The sequence below is a fragment of the Squalius cephalus genome (genome assembly GCF_949319135.1).
Source record: "Squalius cephalus genome assembly, chromosome: 2".
Classification (NCBI taxonomy): Eukaryota; Metazoa; Chordata; class Actinopteri; order Cypriniformes; family Leuciscidae; genus Squalius; species Squalius cephalus.
Genome location: NC_137123.1, coordinates 58,926,270 through 58,945,325, shown reverse-complemented (window position 1 = coordinate 58,945,325; position 19,056 = coordinate 58,926,270). Strand labels below are relative to the sequence as shown.

At 35.8% G+C, this 19,056-nt stretch overlaps 2 protein-coding genes across 5 annotated transcripts; both read left to right on the top strand.

Moving 5' to 3' along the window:
- Positions 1-1,500: 1,500 nt before the first annotated feature.
- Positions 1,501-7,593, top strand: cnppd1 (cyclin Pas1/PHO80 domain containing 1). The gene is made up of 8 exons (XM_079846624.1): positions 1,501-1,692; positions 2,054-2,156; positions 2,764-2,845; positions 2,927-3,047; positions 3,167-3,295; positions 3,465-3,526; positions 3,858-3,975; positions 5,987-7,593. Exons 1-8 carry the CDS (start codon positions 1,630-1,632, stop codon positions 6,593-6,595), a joined length of 1,287 nt encoding a protein of 428 aa, XP_079702750.1. The 5' UTR covers positions 1,501-1,629; the 3' UTR covers positions 6,596-7,593.
- A 1,705-nt stretch (positions 7,594-9,298) lies between these two features.
- prkag3a (protein kinase, AMP-activated, gamma 3a non-catalytic subunit) lies at positions 9,299-18,008 on the top strand. 4 transcript variants are annotated; one of them, XR_013819392.1, is made up of 13 exons: positions 9,299-9,698; positions 10,177-10,213; positions 10,313-10,419; positions 10,561-10,642; positions 10,739-10,797; positions 11,725-11,770; positions 12,256-12,310; positions 13,184-13,310; positions 13,411-13,576; positions 13,665-13,702; positions 13,808-13,954; positions 14,713-14,881; positions 17,691-18,008. XR_013819392.1 is itself a non-coding variant. In XM_079853087.1 (13 exons), the coding sequence occupies exons 1-13, from the start codon at positions 9,642-9,644 to the stop codon at positions 17,705-17,707; spliced, it is 1,032 nt and encodes a 343-aa protein (XP_079709213.1). In that variant the 5' UTR covers positions 9,299-9,641; the 3' UTR covers positions 17,708-18,008. The 4 variants fall into 4 exon arrangements, 2 of the variants coding, with proteins under 2 accessions (XP_079709213.1, XP_079709212.1); XR_013819393.1 differs by having other exon boundaries at positions 11,725-11,785; XM_079853087.1 differs by having other exon boundaries at positions 14,713-14,806.
- The last annotated feature ends 1,048 nt before the right edge of the window (positions 18,009-19,056 follow it).

The window sequence follows — 19,056 nt, the reverse complement described above, 5'->3', positions numbered from 1 at the left end:
GGCCATTTCAGTACCCGGATCCTTCTTCTACGCAGCCATGATATTGTAATTGATGCAGTATATGGTCTGGCATTGTCATGTTGGAAAATGCAAGGTCTTCCCTGAAAGAGACGACGTCTGGATGGGAGCATATGTTGTTCTAGAACTTGGATATACCTTTCAGCATTGATGGTGCCTTTCCAGATGTGTAAGCTGCCCGTGCCACACGCACTCATGCAACCCCATACCATCAGAGATGCAGGCTTCTGAACTGAGCGCTGATAACAACTTGGGTTGTCCTTGTCCTCTTTAGTCCGGATGACATGGCGTCCCAGTTTTCCAAAAAGAACTTCAAATTTTGATTCGTCTGACCACAGAACAGTTTTCCACTTTGCCACAGTCCATTTTTAATGAGCCTTGGCCCAGAGAAAACGCCTGCGCTTCTGGATCCTGTTTAGATATGGCTTCTTTTTTTACCTATAGAGTTTTAGCCGGCAACAGCGAATGGAACGGTGGATTGTGTTCACCGACAATGTTTTCTGGAAGTATTCCTGAGCCCATGTTGTGATTTCCATTACAGTAGCATTCCTGTATGTGATGCAGTGCCGTCTAAGGGCCCGAAGATCACGGGCATCCAGTATGGTTTTCCTTGACCCTTACGCACAGAGATTGTTCCAGATTCTCTGAATCTTTGGATGATATTATGCACTGTAGATGATGATAACTTCAAACTCTTTGCAATTTTTCTCTGAGAAACTCCTTTCTGATATTGCTCCACTATTTTTCGCCGCAGCATTGGGGGAATTGGTGATCCTCTGGCCATCTTGACTTCTGAGAGACACTGCCACTCTGAGAGGCTCTTTTTATACCCAATCATGTTGCCAATTGACCTAAAAAGTTGCAAATTGGTCCTCCAGTGGTTCCTTATATGTACACTTAACTTTTCCGGCCTCTTATTGCTACCTGTCCCAACTTTTTGGGAATGTGTAGCTCTCATGAAATCCAAAATGAGACAATATTTGGCATGGCATTTCAAAATGTCTCACTTTCAACATTTGATATGTTATCTATATTCTATTGTGAATAAAATATAAGTTTATGAGATTTGTAAATTATTCCATTCCTTTTTTACTCACAATTTGTACAGTGTCCCAACTTTTTCTGATTTGGGGTTGTATTTATACATTGAATAAAACATATTTTAAATATATTACTCCGAATGTGAATTACTTGACATATAAATAAAATTTCCTTTCGCAATCTGAAATACACTTATTTTAAAAACGCCTTAACCGACTGCGATTGGTCCATTAACAACAGCGGTGTTTCGTGATAGATAACACCGAGGAGCGTTAATAGCCTTTGAATACAATTTCAAACAAAAATATTCACTGTAACTGACATATTAGAAACTACAAATATGTTTGACCCAACTTCCGTCCACTAAAAGTCCCGCCCCTGTCAGAATTCACACTAACTGCCGCTCCTTTACTCTATGATTTCTACACAGCTGAGCGCATTGACTTGCGTAACTGTGATTGTGAATACGCTGCAACGTATCTGTCACGGTAGAGATAGGGCGCCTCAACGACGCCTGTCTTCGGCCTTTCTGTGTTTTCAGCCCCTTTAAATGAACGTTGGAGGCCCAAAATGGATTTTGGAGATTTATTTGATGAGCGGACGTTCACCTTTTCTGACTTTCAAGAGTTTACGGTCAGTATCTTGGATGTTTTTGTTCCGGTTGCGCTGCTTTGGCGGGTGACCGAGAAACTCACGCGAAACTGACTGATACAAGAACTTGTGTATTTAATGATGTCCTTCCTTCATTTAAAGCCCAGAATATTAGACCGAAAGAAAATTATTACTCGTATATACAGCAAATGTCTCCTTTTTTGGTACTGTAAGACAGTAACTTTTTGCTGTGAGTATTCAAACTGTTAGTTCGAGGCTTCATAAAAGGCCCAATGTTTAGGTGTGAAGAAACTCGCACACAAGTACTTATGTTATTGCTTTAATGATGCTAAGTCATATATCTGACATTTAAACATGTTTTGCATTCTGTCATCCTGATCAGTTCCTGCCTAGACACGAGCATTGGTCAGAGAGAGTAAGGAAACGACTGTATTATGGTCTTGATTCTGACAGCCCGTTGGATGCTTTATCTTGTCCCATGACAGGTGAGTTAACTAGTAAAGCTAGTGAAAACTACAGTAGTCAACATTTGAAGTGGATCAAAAAAGTTCCTCAAAGTTGTCCTAAGACAAGAACGGGTATTGTTCAAAATGCAGGTATAACTTTGATGTAAGGTTTTGATCCACTTCACATGTTGACTACTGTAGTAGTTTGCACTGTTGTTGCATTTTTGTACAACTAATGCAAAGTCATCTTCTTTTAACTGCTTGTTTTGTCTCCTGTGTTTACATGGAATATTTCTTGAAACATTTTGAAGTTACGTAATATTTTAATCTAATAATTTTAGATTTTTTATTTTATTTTTTCAATTATGTGCATGATGTTGTTTAAATATTTAAGTGATTTAAATGAACTATAAGATGATTACTATTTTAATAATTAAGAATTATTATTATTTTTACTCCTATTTACCTTTATTATATTCCTTGGTCTTTGCATGAAATTGATTGGGGTCAAGCAAAGTTTGTATACCATTGCATTCCTAGATTTGGCCATGTTTGGGTTGATCGTTTTTTAACATATATATTCTATACATGTGATGGATACTGCTAGATCGAGTATACACTTCACTCATAATTATATTTCCTCTAGATATTGCTGTGGAACTGCTCCAGAAATCTGCCCCAAGTCCCATAAGGAAACTTCACAAGAAATACGCTGCACATGTGGCCAGGTAGGAATACCTCAATTCTATACATGCTGTATATGTTAAATATTCACTGGATCAATATCAAACCCTTTTTTTGTGTTACAGGGAAGCATGTATATCCCCTTGCGCTATGATGTTGGCCTTGATATACATTGAAAGACTGCGACACAGAAACCCTGAATACCTGCAACAGATCTCATCCTCAGACCTCTTTTTGATATCCATGGTATGCACATCTAAACATTTTTATTAGCTTTATTTTTTATCTGGTTCGCTATTCTGGTCAATTTCAATGATGCTGTTGGTGATAATTATATTTCTCTGAATTTCTCGTGTCGTCTCCAGATGGTTGCCAGTAAATATTTGTATGATGAAGGAGAAGAGGAGGAGGTTTTCAACGATGAATGGGGTACTGCGGCCAAACTGGATGTTCAGACTGTCAACACTCTAGAGATGAACTTCCTCAATGCGATCGTAAGCGTGACTTTCCAAAGAACCACAGCCATTTAAAGTAGTTTGACTTGTTTTGTCCTTTTATGTAGACAGAGTATGAATTTATAAGGCTAATACTGGACTAGGTTTCATTGTTGGTTGTGATTTTTCTATTGAAATTGATTTGAAACAAGATCTTTCACATTTACAGGACTGGAACCTCTTCACCGAGCCCAGTGACTTCTTTAAAGTCCTCAGTAAGGTGGAAACCAGGTTGGTTAACACGCACTTACTGTGTCGTACATCTAATATTATCCGTATGCGCTTTGAGTGAACAACCCTACTGGCCTTTAAGAGGTCACAGCATTTTTGTTCTTTTCAAAAGATCACAGACAATTTTAGATGGCATGACCTGTTTTAATAGCTTTTACTGGGCAGCGGCTCCCTTGGGCTCAATGCAGCTGCCCTTTTTTAGTCTAATCTGTTTGTCAGAGTGATTTTGAATAGCAGTGCATTTAAGTCATGTGCTCATTTTGTTGTTACAGTGTTATTATGAGTTCCAATGTAAAAAGATCAAATATTTTAATGTGCTTTGTCCCTGCAGCATTGCGGAGCGGCAAGGTATGAAGCGAGGCTGGTTCACCTACACGGATCTCTGCGTCCTGTTGGAGCAAACCAATTGGAGGGAAGCGCTATCAGCCATCTACCAGCACTTTACCAAGGTGAACAATCAAAGCTAAACCCATGAGAGCTCATAAATGCACCAAAAAAGTAGCTCATATAATATGTGCACTGTATTCCAAGTCATCTAAAGCCTGAAAATCTTCCCCATATTTGCACTCAAATCTCATTTGATTCAAATTTGGCACATCAAGACTGTTTTGACGTCAGTGATATTTCACAATGGGGCAAGAGAAAAGATTTGGAGCAAAAACCTGCTTAAATTTTTGTCTGTTCCTCACGCTAAAGTAATTGTATGGCTTAAGAAACATTGTAATCGTCTTTAATTAGAGGCTGCACAATTTGAGGAGAAAAAATCCAATTATGAATTTTCGTATTAAAATTTTTGCTTTTTACAGTGTTTACTGTGCATGTTTTTTTAGGGTGGCATAATTTGGACAAAAATTGATTTATATATTGATGTGGCTGAAATATAAAAAAATATATACTGTATATTATCAATTTTTACAACTAAATTATAAAAAAAAAAAAAATATATATATATATATATATATATATATATATATATTAGGCTACTACTGTAATATTTCACTGTAAAATAAAATTAGTATTGAAGAAAAAATATATTATACTAAAAATAATTATAAAATTACAATACTAAAATGTATGGCTGTAATTTCTTCGATTTCAAACGTTAAACCATTGAGCTTTAATTTTGGTGGTAATCCGTTGGGAGCCCTTAAAGTGCTTCTCATTATTATCAGTTCGAAAAGATGGTGTGTGTTTCATTTTCAAGTGCATGTTATAAGCAACCCAAACTCTCAGCACTTGTAGAGTTCATGTGGAGTAGGGCTGCACGATTAATCGTATTTTAATCGCGATAACGATATCTGCCTCTCTCTATTAATTTTTAAAAATCGTCGTGATATTTGCCCGCTCGTTTTTTATCCTGAAAACGCTTTTTTATTAGACATTTGCATTATCTTGCATTGTAAACAAGTCCCCACTAGCACTGATGTTTGTGGTTGCCAGATCTGAATAGCTTAAATCTCCCAAATTACCCAAACAGAGCTTTTCTCTTACATTTTATGCCCCATGTTTTACTTAACCGGTGCAATCTGGCAACCCTGCGTGCACGCTCTACACTGCGGAAAAAGCACTGATCTCCTATTCTGTTTGCAGGAAATTGTTACACAGCCAGTCTGTTTCTTCACAAGCCACTTGTGCCGTTTGTGTGACTAAATCTGTTTCTAAATGAGTTTCACTGTTCTATTTTTTGAAGGTTAAGTTTTCATGATGTGAATCAGTTGAAAACACAGCCACTGACCGTTTCAGTGTATCAACAAGTAGACTATTTTTTTCTTTGCAGTACGAATTTGCTGAGCGATCTGGATCTGTAGCCTACTTTGTCTCATTTTCAACCGAAATGTGTCGCTTAGAAGATCTAATGTGAAGGCGCATCACAAAGCGCTCATCTAACGTTAAATCATGCCATTTGTATTGACTTGCTGTCTGAGGAAGTTGTAGTTGGTTAATTGAAGTCTGATCATGATGGTTTGAAATTAAAACCCGCCAAATGCAGCTAAAAATGAACTTTAGTGGGTATCGCTGTCAAATCACTGGCCAATTTGGCATGTTATTGTGTTTACTGACTTTGCTGGGGAAATTCGTGTAAACCAAATCTGCACGGATTTTACCCAAATACTCGTGCAAAACCGTTAACTGTCTCTCTCTTTCTCTGTAGTTTCTCAAATGAGAATAATCGTGATTAATTATCGCGATTATAATTTTGAGCAAAATAATCGTGATTATCATTTTAACCATTATCGTGCAGCCCTAATGTGGAGCAACATTAACTGCATACCGAGCCACTGAAAACATTGCGTGTGAATGAACACAGTGCCACACTTAACTCTCTAAAGCCTGCAGCGCATATATGTTCACATCCTTTGCGATGTGATAACCACACTATATATCACGATTACGCTTTAATTTTGTTTAACTGTGTAGCCCTATCTTTAATCAGTTATTGTGTTCTTTGTCTTCCTTCAGATTACCTGTATGTTGGGTCTCCTGTACTTGACTAGCGTAGCCGGTCTCATCGCTTCTTCCGCTGTCATCCACCAGCTCAGCCGTCTTCCCAATACCAGCCACACTTACTTGGACCCGATTAAGCACACATCCATTCAGACACCAGCAGTCCTTCCTGACACTCGGCCAACCTTAAACCTCAATTGCTGTGTCCTGACCAACGACAGCTTGAAGCCGCGGCCCACCGTCGTGCCAGAGCAGCTGGTTCCTACCTCTTCATCCTATCAGAACATGGTGCTCTGCCTCTGGGGCTCCATCCTCTCTACTTTTACCTACCCGAACCCCTCGTTGGACATCCAGCCACAAGACTGTTTGGTATCTGAAGTGATCTGTCACGGTCACACGGGCGGTTTCCCCCAATTCGCAATGGCTCGCAATGGCTCGACGACTCTTTCCTCGCCGTGGTATGCCCGTCTCACAGCACATTGGCTCGGGTTAGGTCAGTTTAGCATAGGCCTGATGTTTCCAGACCCCCATGTTAGCTCAATGCCACCATTTCAAAGACACCCATGTTGCCCAGAGACTACTTTGCCATTTGGGAAATTGCCATCTCTTCTAATGCCCGGTTAGATGAGTCCTAGAGCAAAATAAAACCAGCTAAGTTTACATACGCAGTCAACTCCCTAGGTTTCCCTTGTTGTAAATGAACCAGTGATATAGGTTGGTTATAACCGGGTTGTGGTGGGGATAGTATGTTGGAGAGAGGGTAGTGAGGAGGTTTGGCATATGCTGATCGACAGTGAATTTTGACGTGTGTGATGCAGTGAGTGCACACTAATGCAGTATGAATGAACAGGCTTTCTTTTCTTTTCCGGCGGACGGGTCTCTTTTCTTTTTTTTTTCTTTTTTTAGCTGTTACATGAAACCTCCAAAGCACCCAAACAAAAATAATGCTTAGCAGTTACATAAGTTCACAAAAGGGTCTGCTCTTATGCCGGAAGTGCGTGCTCTTGTTTTGAGTAGTTTGGCTGAGGAGGGCTGTATTGTTATGAAGTTTCTTCCTGTGAAAGCCTTTATTTTCAAGTTGGGAAATTGTTTGAATTTAAGCCTGGTTTTGTTCACTTGGTTTCAGAGAGGACTGGTAGAAGAAAAGCAAAAAGGGATCAGTTTTACAATGTCAGTTATACAATTTAGTTTAAGATAGATCTAAGATTTCTAATGTTCAGATAGTTGATGCCATACGTCATGCACAAAGCATTCATCATAGAATGCAACCGTTTTGTAAAAATCCTCAGTATTTTGATATCCTAAAGTAATAACATATTGGAATTGCTGAACGGGCTAATTCAATAGATTTATTTGGCTTGACTTTAAGTTTAATTTGGATTTATTTTATGTTCTTTAAATGTAATAAAGTAAATTATATATTATTAGGGCTTGGGCATAAAAATGCACCATTTAACACCTGATTTAGTGATCTTTTACATATCCACCATAATTTGTTCATGACAAAAATTGGACTATTTTCATGACTTATATTTTCTGTCCCATTTTGTACATTTTGTATAGAAATTATAAAAGAACATATAGCTGCAACAATGGAAGTAATAAAAATATCTTAATCTCAATCCTGGTTTGTATGTCTTTTTATTATTGCTATTTATATTTATTTGTGGTATGCAATAGAAAATGTTTTAAGCATGGATGTGTAGAATGCATATTGCTTTATACTAAACAGTTGTAATTTTTCACTTCAGAGACTTTGGGGGCATGATTTAATTGCTGTATTTTTTTTTCAATCATTTTATATATTATTTATAGATAGATAGATAAACAAAATTATCAATACTTTTAAATTTAGAACATGAAGTTTTCTCATTCTTTAAAAGTAGGGATGCACCGTTATGAAAATTTCTGCCCATACGGGTAATTCTTTATATCTGAAAGCCGATAACCGATATTGTTGTTGTTGATACTTTATTGATCCTTTACAGGAAATTGCATTGTCACGGCAGCTTCAACACACATTACAGCACCACACTTAACAAACAAGTCACTTCATGTTATGTATTATTTCTATTTTAATTTGTATATTGATCACTGATCAATATACAAATTAAAATAGAAATAATACATAACAAAAATAAATAGTCTACTGAGTCTCATCTATATACCATACGACTAGTCGTTGATGAATAATAATATTGAAAATTCAGTAGCTGATGAATGTTCATAGCACAGAAAGGACTTCCTGCTGCGCTCAGATTTGCACTTTGGAGCGATCAGTCTGTGGGTGAATGTGCTGTTATTAATGGGCATGGAGTGGATGTGAGGAACTGTCCATTATTGATCTCAGTCTAGAGAGTAGGCTATTCTTTGCTCCGCCACCTGCTGGACCATGTCAGATTCAGTCCCCACAACAGAGCCAGCTTTCTTAATCAGTTTGTTGACTCTATTAATAGAGTCAATAGAGATATAATGGCCGATACATCTAAATCCAGATTTTTAGATCATTTTTGAGAATTTTTTTAGCTTTAATGTATCGGACAAATGTTCTTATAGGGATGATGATATATGGAAGTAAAATAATGACAAATTTTTTTGAATCAAAAAAGCTTGTTGAATTGCACTACTTGCATTGCGTTAATCCTGCTTGCATTTTAAAGCATTGTATTTTCAGGGCTTGCATTTTTATAGGCTGAAATTCAACATTGTATATTTGAGTCATTCCACGAAACCGGTCCGATTTGGACTTGCACATTTTTGGATTTTTTACTTATATTTATTACTTTTCTGAACACCCCACAACATTAATTACATATTTAACTTCCAGAAAAACATATTTTCCCACCTCAGGCATCAAAATCTGAAACGCATGAAATCTGAAAGGTGAATATGGATTATTGAATTTTTAATAATGAAAACGTGTGTGAAATGTTTTGAATTGAAATATTCACAGCTTAAATGTACAACCATGTTGAATTTCAGCCCATAAAAATGCAAGCCCTGAAAATACAATGCATTATTTAAAATGCAAGCAGGGTTAATTAATGCAATGCATATTTTTTCGAGTAGTCTAATTCAACACACTTTTTTATTTCAAAAACATTTGTCATTATTTTACTTCCATAATGATAACATTAAAAATGAACATATACCGATATGGTGGCGATATCGTGCATCCCTAAGACTTACCCACTTGTCACAGCATCAAAAGGTATTTTTTATTTTACGGAAATTATATTAAAACCCAGTTAAATCACTAAATATTTTTAGCAATATCAAAGACATTTCTTAGTTGGCTTTTGGGAGGTGTGGCATAAAGTTAATTTTGGACCCTTCATGAAGGAATGGGTGGTCGCGCGCATATCACACAGGCCACGCGCTATATTTGGAATAACCTGCGCGCGCTCTCCTACATGCCAGCTCTCGTTTCGTGTTGTCTGTCAGTGTCAAACCAGACATCTTTACTCCACATTTAACAGGACTCCTACAGCAATATCCTAAAATAGATATTCTTCTTTTCACCAGAGCGTCGTCGCTTTGCCTTTGTCTCTGTCCATCGGCCATACTGCGTTTAGAGTCAGCGTCGCGTCTTAAATAACCGACCTCAGTTCAGTTGATCCGAATATAGCTCTGGTGAAGCGGGATCAGCGGGCATGCGCAGGACGCGGAGATGTGCACGCAGGAGCTCGACTGTAGTGCACACGCACAAATGGACACTGACACGCAGGTAAGTGACAGCAGGTAATAAACCTTCTCTCAAGGGTGTAAATCAGCGTCGGATGCATGCGTTAAAATAAAGGCTTGAAGAGAATGAAAAATGCAAGACAGCTGAGCTGTCATGTTTTATACGTTATTTACAAAAATACCATAGTGCTACTGTGTATTACTTTTTTGTATGTGTGCAAAACCATGGTGGTTTGGAAGTCCAATGATGCACAAATTATAATCTATGGTAGCCTATAATGTATTAAAGTACCATACTACTACCATCTGATCTGATCAGTCTATGGATCTGATACACCAGTTACTTTTTGTAAGGGATGTAGCATAGCAATACCATTTTTTAGCTACTGTTATGATGCACATAAAACAGTTATATTATGCATTATTATTAGTGCACCTAATTAAAATGATTTCATTTAATTTCTGAGCGCATAATTATAGTCAACATAATGATAATGTCAACATGTTTGTTATTTTGGCAGGACGTTTGCCATGAGGACTATATAATGAACAGCACAGGTAGGGCAACGCACATTTCATAAATCATGAGAATTTGCATCCAGCACTTTAGGTTCTTAGGCATTTTCAAAATGATTTGGTGTTTTCATGTCCTTCCAGACCCCGATCCGAATGCAGAAGCTTACATGAACTTCATGAAGAAACACTGTTGTTATGATGCGATTCCCACCAGCTGCAAACTGGTCATTTTTGACACCACACTGCCGGTTGGGATGCAGTACTGTACATTTGCAGGGTGTTATCGTTTAACATGATTTAAAATGTGATTCTCGTTGACATCAATAATTAATTTATACACAAAATATTTGTTTCGAGGAGGTGAACACACATCTTTTGTATCGACACAGGTGAAGAAGGCCTTCTTTGCTCTGGTTGCGAACGGCCTGAGAGCGGCCCCTCTCTGGGACAACAAACTGCAAAGATTTGTGGGTAAGACTGACCCAGATGAGCCTGTGTGTATTATTTTTATCTTTATGAATTGTTCTCTTTCGTCGTGTTTACTTCATTTCCTTGCCATTTTCTCAGGTATGCTGACAATCACAGATTTTATCAATATTCTTCATCGGTATTACAGGTCACCTATGGTGGGTTGCGATCCCTGCCTCTTGTGTTGTCGTTCATGGTTTGAATCATATTGATTTCTGCATTGACTGTCCACATAATGCTGCATGATACAGATATTGTCTCTTTGTTAGATGATAACATGCCTTGGAATAGTATTCGGCCTCAGTCTTTTTTCATACTAATGATTTCCTCAACCTGATATCTTGAGCTTTTGATTTGTAAATCAGTCTCTGTAACAGTTCAGCCCTGTAAAAAAAAAAAAAATTAAACAGTAAACAGTGTAGTTATCAAAGAAAGCACTGGTAATAGCAGGTAATAACTTCAGGGTTAGTACCTAGTTATAACCCAGTTATTGTAATTACTATAATAAGTACATAGTATGTACGTGTGGAACAGGACTTTAAAATAAAGTGCTACCAAATCTTCTCATCAGCTTTAACTACATTTCCAGATATGTGTTGTCTTCTCAACTTATGTAATAGGTATAAAGAGAAGTCATTTAAAAAATATATATATTTAAATACGCTACCGTTTAAAAGTTTGGGGTCAGTTCTTTTGAAAGAAATTAATACTTTTATTCAGCATTAACATAAAAAAGCATTACATTGATACAAACGATTTGTATTTTCAATAGATTTCCTTTAAATTCTGTTATTTTTTACCTTTGTTTCATCAAAGAAACCTGAAAAAATGATGCTGAAAATTCAGCTTTGCAAAATAACATTTTGAAAATATTTAAATCGAAAACACAATTTAAATTGTAATAATATTTCACAATATTACTTTTTTTACTGTATTTTTGTGAGCATAAGAGACTTCTTTTCAAAAACATTAAACAATCTTGACCCCCAAACCTTTGATCAGTAGTCTATATTTAAATATAGTATATTATATTTATATTATATTGTTTAATATTATATATTTTACAGGTGCTTTCTTTCTTGTAGGTTCAGATCTATGAACTGGAGGAGCACAAGATTGAGACATGGAGAGGTGATTCATTTCAAAGTAAATAATCTGAACTACACAGATGATGTTGGGATGTTGTCTAGTACAGCTATAAGGACGGTCATTACCAGTTTTATCTAATGAACTCTGTCTTAAAGGACGATGGGTTTTACTTACTAAAGCATTTAATATGTAAAATGTTGTGCTGAATCAAAGAAAGAAAAAATGCTTTTGACAGACTTGCATTAGTTGCCCACTTTTTCCCTTCGTGGAAGAGGAAAAGAGTGAAATCATTTTTTTTATTTTAATAATCATTCTTTGCATCACTTCAGATGTTAGGATGACATATTTAGCATTGAAACATTATCAGGCTGGCTGTATCTCCACAGGGCTCGATATATTTTCATTGACTGTCATTGTGTGATTGTAGGGCACATTTACTGCACAGTGTCACCTGAGATGAACGACTTACCTTTGATTTTTTCCAATGTTTTTCTGTTTCTCTCGTCATGTGCTCTCTCTTTCTGTAGACGTCTATCTGCAATATCACGATCAATATCTCATCAGTATCACACCTGATGCGAGGTATTAAAAACACAGTTTGAGTTATGTAAGTGGTGCCAGGGTTCCTGGTGCCATGTACCGTATGATTGTTATACATAATAATAGTAATCGTAACTTATATATAAGATGCAAAATAGATATTCATGTTTACACTGCCATTCAAAATGTTGGGGTCTGTACAATTGTTTAAAAAAAAATTTCTAATGCATGCTTTAAATATAAAGTGTTACCGAAAACTTTATTTTACACTGTCATTGTTACATGTTACATATAGTTACTATAGTAATAACTATAAATTATGCATAATTACATGCAACTAACCCTAAACCAAACCAAACCTTAATCCTAACCCTATAGTAAGTACATGTAGTTACTTAATATTACTTAAATGTATAATTACATTGTAACAAAGACACCTTCAAATAAAGTATAACCGTATTTTATATTTGAATATATTTAAAATTGTTAATTAATTAACCAATTTTTTTGTTAATATCAATGTTTAAAACAGTGGTGCTGCTTAAAGGTATAGTGGAGGATCTTTCCAAATTTTAGATAAGATCCGCCCTCTCCACTTTTTGAACAAGTTTGATTGATTCACCAGAATGATTGACAATTAGGAGGACCAATAGTATAGGTGATCCACCCGGAAGTAAAAAATCCTCCACTATACCTTTAATTTAAAAAAAGACGTATTTCTTTGATGAATAGAAAGTTCAAAAGAACAGCATTTTACTCTCACTTTCGATCAGTTTAATGCGTGACTGCTGATTCTGAATAAGTGTTATTTCGGAAAAAAAAATCTTGCTGACCCCAAACCTTTAAACAGTAGTGTATCTATTTATAAAATATATTATATAATCTATATTTCTACATTTTTCTGTCCGTACACAGCCTCTTTGATGCCGTCTACTCTTTACTGAAACACAAAATCCACAGGCTGCCGGTCATCGACCCGGAGTCTGGAAACGTCCTTCACATACTGACCCATAAGAGGATCCTCAAGTTCCTTCATTTATTTGTAAGCCGAAAACAATCCAGTTCTTGGCTCCATTTGAAGACATCATGTTACAGATCAGCATGTTTTTGCATAAATAATATGATTTTCTTTTCATCTCTAGGAAGCCGCAGTGCCCAAGCCACGCTTCTTGAAGATGCAAATTAAAGATGCAGGAATAGGAACATTCACAGACGTGGCCACAGTCTCACAGACGGCCACTGTGTACGATGCCCTGTCTGTGTTTGTGGAGCGACGTGTGTCCGCTCTCCCAGTGGTGGATGACAACGGTACGCTTAACTCAATGAAATAACTCAGAAATGAATGTGTTACAGGACAAAATAAACGGACTTCCCTTCCTTCTGTTTTGCTTTGTAGGCAAAGTGGTTGCCTTGTATTCCAGATTCGATGTGATTGTGAGAATCTCTTCTCCTTTTTTTAATTTCAGATATTAAAAGCAGCACTGGGTTATTGAGAGAACTTTGTTACCCAATATATTGTGCGATTGTTTCTTCTGACAGAATCTTGCAGCTCAGAAAACCTACAATAACCTGAGCATGAGCATGCAGGAGGCAGTGCGGAGGAGGCGCTGTTATGTGGAAGGAGTCATTAAATGTTACCCTGACGAGACTTTGGAAACTGTTATTGACAGAATAGTCAAGGCAGAGGTAAGGATGTGTCTTCTAAACTGAGGCTGCTCATTATTTCTGAGATGTTTACTTTGGCTACAGTTGGAAATCAGCCAGTTGGCTAATGCACATTTATAGAAATGTGAATAAATGTGAATTTATAATTGATTATAATTTAGAATTTAGAATGTGTCTTTATAAATATATACATTGAAATAGAAATTAGAAATAAAACATATCTCCAAATATTTTTATTTAACACATCTTTTTGCCTTGTCTTTTTAAATTGCAAATGTTGTACTAGCCTATTTTATTGTTTTGTTCCGAATTACATTTGTCATGGTTTGTTATTTTGTTATACAACAAGTGTCATTTAATTGGAGCAGAAGTTGCACTAGTCTTTTCTTCCCTATTGTGACGTATATATCTGAGTGAAACGGCTTCTCGAACAAGTAAAAATGAAGGGTGCAAGGGCGGGACTTGATTTTGTCCATGGGGAATTGATTGGATGGTCGTGGTTTTCTATTGGTCGACCTCATGTGAGTGACAGGTTGTCCCGCCCACACGCCAGTAAACACGACATGATCAGAGAAGAGAAGAGATGACAAGGGCATATGAAAATAATAATAATAATAATAATGAGCACAAATACTGCAATATTCCATAAAATAAATAAGAGTTGTCAAATTTGATTTCATGGTGACTTTAACTTTTATTTTGTTCAATTTTGTGTTTTAATTTTAGTTTGTGTGCGTGTGTGTGTTCGCTCTGAGATGTTTTATCTTGGCTCTGTCCAGGTCCATAGGCTGGTGCTTGTGGACAGAGATGACGTGGTTCGGGGAATAATCTCTCTCTCAGACCTGCTGCAGGCTATAGTCTTATCTCCAGCAGGTATTGATGCTCTGTTTTCCTAACCTGAGGAGATGTTTTCTCCTGTTCCCTCATCTAACCAGCACTAGCATCCAGGTAGGCTTTACTCTGCCTCCCTAGCCTAGCTTTGCCAACACATGCATTGCTACTGCATACAGTACTAGTCAAACGTTTGCACACACCTACTCAGAGCCGATCCCGATTCTGTTAAGGACCCATGAGCCATGTAAACCATTTGCCATTAGCCCGTGCCACACAGTCACACCTGACACCCCAGTGCTCCCACTACAATCCTTTAACTAGTACTAATGAAAATGTAATTCCTGATATCAGAAATAGACATTGTTACTAGAAAAAGTACATTCTTGATATCAAGAATTCACATTTAAAATAGTACAAATTTAATTATTGATATAAAAAATGCATCCTGTGAATGAATAAAAGCTAAAATGGCTTGCCATAGCATGTCACTGTGTTTTTTAAATGATAAAAGCAATACTTGATTCTTGATGGTTATTATTTACTGAGGGATATGTGCATCCATATTGACCAGTATGTCCAGCCAATCAACATTTTAAATGCAATATAGCCTATAAATCAATAGTCAAAGTCAATACTCCATCTTGCTTTATTGCAGAGTTGTAATTAAACCTTGACTTGGAAACTAGATAATTGTTTTAAAAGTATGTGCGCCTAATGCCATCACACCCATATTGTACTGGTCCCCACTCGCATATGAACGCATGTTAACGTGCGACGCGGTTATCTTTTCCGAGCTGTAGTTTATAAACAAACACCGTTGCCCTTTGTCGTTTATCAAACGTAATAAATAGTTTCACTCTCACTTTTTTTGTCAGGCACAAAGTCACAGAACACAGCCCTGGAAGTGGCCGGCATTAGCTATCAACACACAGACAGATCAATGTGTCTGCCCAGGTTAGACAGACAGACAGACAGACAGACTAGAGAGAGATGCACATCAACTTAAAGCTACACTGTGTAATTGATTTTTAGCAAAAAACACTTTGTTCTTTCAAAATTATACGTTCTCATTAATGTGTAATCACTTCAACCAACTAATCAAGTATTCTCGTAAGTGTATAATCTGCCATTTAGAATACATCATATAGTCGCACTAGAATACATTTGGAGTCGCTTGAATGGCGGCAGCCATGTTGTGCCTCCATCTTGAAAATACATTAGCCAAAGAGGGACATACCTGGAAATTCAAGCTTCGCCTTTCACGTTTTTACACTCAGTGGCACCGTGACGAACGCGAGGGGGAGATTACTCGCGACTGCCGGCAGATTTGAAATAATACGGCCACCGTAGGAGTTAAAACGCCCTCAGAATGGGAGGGGCTAGAAAGTAATATTCAGTTGGTAGTCTCACCGCTAGATGGGAGTAAATCCTACACAGTGTAGCTTTAACTTTACTGTTCTCTGCTGACATCAAGCTCGGAGAGGAGATAACACAAGCTGTTCCCGCAATTCACTCTCATGGTGTTTTTTTTCTCTCTTTTCGTGACCAGAAGGATAGTTCCTCTTAATTTTCTCCTCGATGTTGTAAACTTTGATTGACGCGCTTTGACACGAAGGGAAGGCGGGGCCTTGAGTAATTTGTGGGGCCCTATGCAACTTACGTAGTGTGTGTATAGGGCTGATCGGCTCTGCACCTACTCATTCTTTATTAGGACTATTTGTTACATTTTAGACCTAAAGTAAAGTCATCAAAACTGTAAAATAACATACATCGAATTATGTATTGATCAAAAAATGTTAAACGAACTAGAATTCTCTTTTATCCGAGGTGCATCATGGGTTGTTTGACACACTATTACTGGGGTTCACCTGTTGATGCCTTTCCTTCACTATTCACTCCAGCTTATTTATTTGAAAAACAAGTTTATTATTATTATTATTAGTAGTAGTAGTAGTAGTAGTAAATAAAAATAAAATAATTTAACTAATTAATTTTCTAAATAATTAATAATCGTTATTGTTCTAAATAAATATATAATAATAATAATTATTATTATTATAAAATAATTAAAAAATAACAAATAATAATGTTATTTTTTTCTAATAATAGTAATAATTGTTACTATTATTTGAATAATAATAAAATACTAATTGAAATTAACAATTATATTCATTTTTCTGAATAAATATATAATGATAATAATACGAATGATTATTCTTTATATTTTTGTTGTTATATGGAATTTCTATCATATAGAAATTTCGACATACGCCTAATTTATATTTGTCTACAAAACACATTTACTGCATTTAAGCATAAAGCATAAAAGTGTGAAAAACACATTCATTCAGGTGTGTTCAAATGTTTTACTAGTACTGGCAAATTACACCACAGTATCATGTTTCTTTATTAATATACTCTTTATAATCATTGTATATTATATCGTCTGATGATATCATGTTATGTCTTCTGTTATATAAAGCTCCAGCACCCATGAATGGCAGACACTCCTAAAACATTTGCATTTTCTCTCTACTTTTGGGTATTCACAACCAGCGAGCAATGAAAATAACTGTAAACGTCCATATGCAATACTAATTATAGAAAATTGCTGATGAATAGTGTACTCCCCGCATGCTTTATGCATGTGTGTGCCTCTTTGTTGGCTGTATGAGTATGTGAATGTTTGAGAATACCCTGGTAGGTCGTGACTCGTGACCCCGGGGCCCTTTGTCATGGTCATTTAACACCAGAGCGTTTGGAAACAGGATAATGTCAGCAAACAGCCACTTAACTTCCCTGTGCTGCTGATATTGTGGTTGCTCTACAAAGTATTTGAAGGAAAACCATGGTATTATACAGCTCAAAAAGCATGGTAATATCATTCTGCTCTTTGTAAGTGTATTCTCTTATCCTGTTTCAGATATTCAAAGAGGATAACATATGAGCAAGCAAGAATGAAGAAAGAATCTCTTTTTTTACATGATACATTTACATTGTACAATTTCATGGATTATGTAGAGTGTATAATATATTAAACAACATATTTCTCATTTAACTGAGAGATGGTTTATGATGAATACTGGCAAAGAGAATTGTTGCTTTAAGTTTTTATGTATGATCGTGAGCACACAAGGCCTGGGATTTTGATCAAATTGATCATCTAGTTTGCCTTTTTGTGCTGTTATGAAATGTATAGTCAGATTATCATGTTTTTTTTTTAAATAAACAATTCCTTGTGCTCTTTTTTTTTTTGTCTGATTGCCCACTCCACAAATAACAAGAAATATGAAATATAAAACCCAGAAAAAACATAAGTTGCAACACACTGTAAGATACTACCATTACCAAATCCCATGGTATATTCTTCGAGAACCATGTAAATATAAAGTAATTAATCCCATGGTAATACTAATTTCCTATGGGTTTTGCACATTTATCATAAATATAATGGTAAATGAATATGCTACTCATCCTGTACCATAATATTACCACATGTGGCATACGATTACAAAAAGTAATAGGCAGTACCATAGTCATGGTATAAGACTGTAATAACATGGTACTTTGATATATGCCATAAATGTTTGTCATATTCATATACAGAAGGTATTTAGACTGTACTGAAAGATTTAAGAATACAATGATATATGTTCAAAAAAACTGTCTAAAAAACATTGTCATACCATGGTACTTTTTTTGTAAGGGGTAAAAACATGGTGTATGATTATGGTTGTTATTAGACTATTACCAGTGTCATACCATGTTTGTTTTTTGGGGGATTTATCGTGGTATTAACATCTATATTCTATCCTATTATACCACATCATGTTATATATATAACATGTATTAATAATATACATGACATTGGACATCAAATTCCACCCATTATTAATTTTTTTCATATGAAGCAAGGACACAAAGTGAATACTGTATTCCACAAAATAAATTATTTATGTTGCTAATCCTAACTATCTGTTAGATTTTATCTGCTTATTGTATTTCTAAATTAATAAAATACACGTATTAATAAATTAAACATAAACTATAGGTAAAATAAATTAAAACATTTTGTTTAATTAATAAATTAACATGTTCTTTTAAGTGTTAATAATGTTTTTGAAATATTTATTAAAATATAAATATTAAATTCGTATTTAATTAAATAGTATTTAATAATAATTATAAAATATTTTAATTGTATTATTAAAAAAAAATATTCAATAACATATATATAATTACATTGAAATAGTTATATTTTAAACTCTGTATAAATACAATTATATTTC